At 39.0% G+C, this 4,145-nt stretch overlaps 1 protein-coding gene across 1 annotated transcript; it reads right to left on the reverse strand.

The window, feature by feature from the left end:
- Positions 1-201: 201 nt before the first annotated feature.
- LOC109472029 (41 kDa spicule matrix protein-like) lies at positions 202-4,139 on the reverse strand. The gene is made up of 4 exons (XM_019771599.1): positions 4,118-4,139; positions 2,457-2,552; positions 2,010-2,315; positions 202-805 (listed from the first exon to the last, which is right to left on the reverse strand). The coding sequence occupies exons 3-4, from the start codon at positions 2,259-2,261 to the stop codon at positions 794-796; spliced, it is 264 nt and encodes an 87-aa protein (XP_019627158.1). The 5' UTR covers positions 2,262-2,315; positions 2,457-2,552; positions 4,118-4,139; the 3' UTR covers positions 202-793.
- Between the last annotated feature and the right edge of the window lie 6 nt (positions 4,140-4,145).

Consider the following 4,145-nt stretch of genomic DNA (forward strand, 5'->3'; position numbering starts at 1 on the left):
TAAATATTATGGATGACATCCTCCACAGACTCCACATTAAATGCGATAGGACGAAAAAAAACAAGGCGGGCAAAAAAAAACAAGATTCCTACATGTTCAACTTTCGACATGAACAGACACCATTAACATTGTTAAACAATTAATGAAACCTACATTGTGCTTCTGTCAACTACAGAATTACAAATCCATTGTCATTGAAACATTTAAGTTTTTAATCAATAAATCAGAGCCCTGTCGTGTCTTCCGTCTTGAAGTCTATTTGCTATCCAAGTGCCAGCATGGCAACAGAAATTTTTGCCCATTTTGGCACATTGACTACTGACAGAGTGTCATAGAATTTCTTGTGTTGTTTTTCCAAAATCAGACAAAACAATGCGCGTGCTGATGTCTCCCATGAAAATTACTTGCTGTGGCCTTACCTGAACGTCGAAAAAGGCACATAAAAAACTAAAATATCGTTCATTTTGCAGACGGTTCATAGAATTTGCCTAAGAAGCAGAATACGTAACCACATTTCAACACACCGTGAATCGATTAGATCTATATCTGCCAGAACACTTTCCTTTTTTCTCTAGTTTAATCGCCCATACAAAACTACGCATAGTACAATTAACTTGCATTTGTAGGATCAATACATTCATGTAATATGTTCTTCTACCCATTTGCTTTACGTATCAATACAATACATTACATTATATTACTATTAGAAAAAGTGCTAGGTAAAAGCATTGCTGCACTAATGAAATAGCAGTGGATCTTCGTGTTGTCTCAGTGATGCAGTTCCTCCATCGCTCTACAGCTTTACCTAGAAGTAGACAGTAAAGTAAAACGGTATTAATATATTTAGAACAGCAAAGTAAACCAACAAACAGAAAATGGACATTACAGACATCCGGAAAGTATATTTTGGTTTCGTGGCTTTCGAATACGCCCCCTTTTTCTTTGCCCGTTCGGCCTGCAATTCTGTCTGTTGGATTGCCCATCCACGTACAGTCAAGCATTTTGCTGGTTCACCACATTTCTTGTGTATTTCCATTTTACCTTCACTCATCTTCCCTCCCCATGTATTATTAACCTACTCTGCCAAGATTTCTCTCAGTCTTCCTCTCTGTTCAGTAGCCGCCGGCCGTAGGAGCAATTTGGCTGTCCACAAAGAAATGTAAATTTGGCTGTCCAAAAAGGAATATAATTGTTGCTGTCCACCAAGAAATATAAATTTGGCTGTCCACAAAGGAATATAAATTTGGCTGTCTACAAAGGAATACAAATTTGGCTGTCCAGAAAGGAATATAAATTTGGCTGTCCACAAAGGAATACAAATTTTCTGTCCACAAAGGAATATAAATTTGGCTGTCCACAAGGAATATACATTTGGCTATCCACAAAGAAATATAAATTTGGCTGTCCACAAAGGAATACACATTTGACTGTCCACAAAGGAATATACATTTGGCTGTCCACAAAGGAATATACATATGGCTGTCCACAAAGGAATAGAAATTTTGGCTGTCCACAAAGGAATATGAATTTGGCTGTCCACAAAGGAATATAAATGTGGCTGTCCACATACAAAGGAATATAAATTTGGCTGTCCACAAAGAAATATAATTTTTTTTATTATTCCAACATGTAATCACTAGACGTGGTGGCGTCACACTCAAGTTTTATCATCCTATATTAATGCCGCCAATAACACAAGGGACAAATATATGGCAGGACAATACTCATTTTCACCCGAGTTAAGTGAGGAAAGTAGTGTGAAGTGCCTTTCCCAAGGGCACAAGATCGGTGGCATGTCAGGACTCGAACCCGGGACTCCTAGGTTCCGAGTCGCGCACGCCACACTAATATAAATTTGGCTGTCCACAAAGAAATATAAATTTTGTGGATAGCCAAAGACCCCCATACACACAAACCAACAGCTCCGCCACCAAAAACAATATTTCCGTACAGGGAAATATTGATTATCCAAAGAGGACCCACACGGGATACTAATTGAATGTACTTACGTCGTGGGATTCTTGGCCCAAACCCGGTTGGGGACCCATCATAGCGGGTTGCTTGTTCTCCATGACCGGTTGGCTGCCGTAAGGCTGGTTGTCCGTCATGGTGGGTTGGTTGCCCACCATATAGGGTTGGTTACCCACCATATAGGGCTGGTTGCCTGCCATGCCGGTTTGGTTGCCCACCATGTAAGACTGGTTGCCTGCCATGCCGGGTTGGTTCCCAATCACCACCATCTGCTGCTGGCCCTGTCCCATTGCCGCGTCACGGAGGTTCTGGTAGTGCGAAATCACCACAAGGCAGCCGTACACCTGTGAAATACAGACGGCAATAGACTGATCCTGACTGTTAATCACAATCAGCAGTTCAACCAATGAGAGAATGGCCATAAAATTTTCTGCTTTATTTTTAAAACAACAACTTGAATGACTGATTGATTGACAATGCCCTACCGTCAGGATGAAGAAAACTCCCCAGATGATCCAAACGATAGCGATACCCGCAACACTGGCCCCCACGATAGCGGCTTGGATTTCGCTTTCAGCAGACTGGAAAACAAAGATGATGGGTATATCTACAGAACATGCAGGTTTATGTCTGTATCACGACGTATACCAAATTTTCAATATAAAATATCAATAATTCGGAAATTAGGGCAAGTATTACGCCATTTTTTGACCAATCAATTGTCAAAACAATCTCCCATCTTCATGCAGGGTTACACAATCCGGGAGTAACGAAAAAAGAAGACATTTATTGTACATTTTGCCTCGTTGGGCTAAATACAGGTCACGTATTGACAATCATATAAATAACCGTGCATATGAACATCTAGTATACTAAGCTTGCTCTCGTTTCTCAGTAATAGTAGAAATACAGTTTGTCAAAGAGATATACATTTCTTTGAATCATTTAACCCTACCTAGACCGGGCTTTTTTTGACATGGGGGGACGGGAAGGGGGCTCTTTTGACCCCCCCCCTTAAGAACTCGCGAACGGTATGTCGTATGACCACCAAATTTTCAGAGAATGGTGTACTAGTGAAAATTTATCATATCTACAATTCTATGTCGTTATGACGTAATATGACGTCATTATGACGTCATTAATGTGATTTTAATTGCCAAAACCGTCTAAATAGTTTTTTCCCTGAAAACTAAATGTTATTCAACATAACTGTACCAAAAGTGTTTATGACAGAATATTATGGTGTACTACGTCTTATGTTGCCCATAGCAACACCGGTGACGTCATAAAATGACGTCACGCATATTTAAGATATCCGCCATCTTGGATCATCAATCTTGAATTTTCAAAAATAGTTTTTTTTTAATGATAAAGCCTTAAATACATTGTAAACATACTAAAGACCTTCCTTTAAACATTTTTTGCAAAAAGAAATGGAAGTTTTCATGAAATGTTAATGAAAATAACCTGTATATACCTGTTCTAATGATATGGTCCGCCATCTTGGATTTTGGCCAATGACGTCATCAAATTAGCATAATTTATGCATATTTAATGATAAAATTTACATAAAATTATATGGGATGTTATTAATATTAGAAACCATGAGTTACTTGACATAAAACCCATTAAATTCCATTGTCGAAACAAAAAGTAGTAAATTTAGCAAAAAATGCCTGTCAGAAACCCGTTGCCATGGCAACACGAAAAATTATCATCATATTCCAATGATAGAGAATTGTTGCCAACAATATTCTAGGAAAAGTCACCAAGTTTGGCCGTTCTACGGCTAGCCGTTCAGACGCTAGGTGACATCAAAGTTGCCGCGGGCACTTTTAGCCCCCCCCCCGGTTTAGGTAGGGTTAAATGAAGTGGGTAAATATACATAACTTAAAAAATATTCTATCGCTATCATGCAAATGGAAGTTTATGGAAAAACTTTGTCTTCTACTTAACGTAAACTACAAAGTTGGCAGATTGTTTGCTCTAGAGGAGTGAATAAAATAGATATGCCGTGACTGTTCTAGATATGCCGTGACTGTTCAAGATGAATACATGAATAAGTCGCAAATTAAGTGCATGCAGACTCGTAAATTATAACCTAATAATGGCGACCCAGAAGAAAAGTAAACAATAGATGGCTTACAATGGTCGCGATGAGTGCTAGAGACGCC

Source organism: Branchiostoma belcheri, unplaced genomic scaffold, assembly GCF_001625305.1.
Source record: "Branchiostoma belcheri isolate BF01 breed outbred unplaced genomic scaffold, Haploidv18h27 scaffold261, whole genome shotgun sequence".
NCBI lineage: Eukaryota > Metazoa > Chordata > Leptocardii > Amphioxiformes > Branchiostomatidae > Branchiostoma > Branchiostoma belcheri.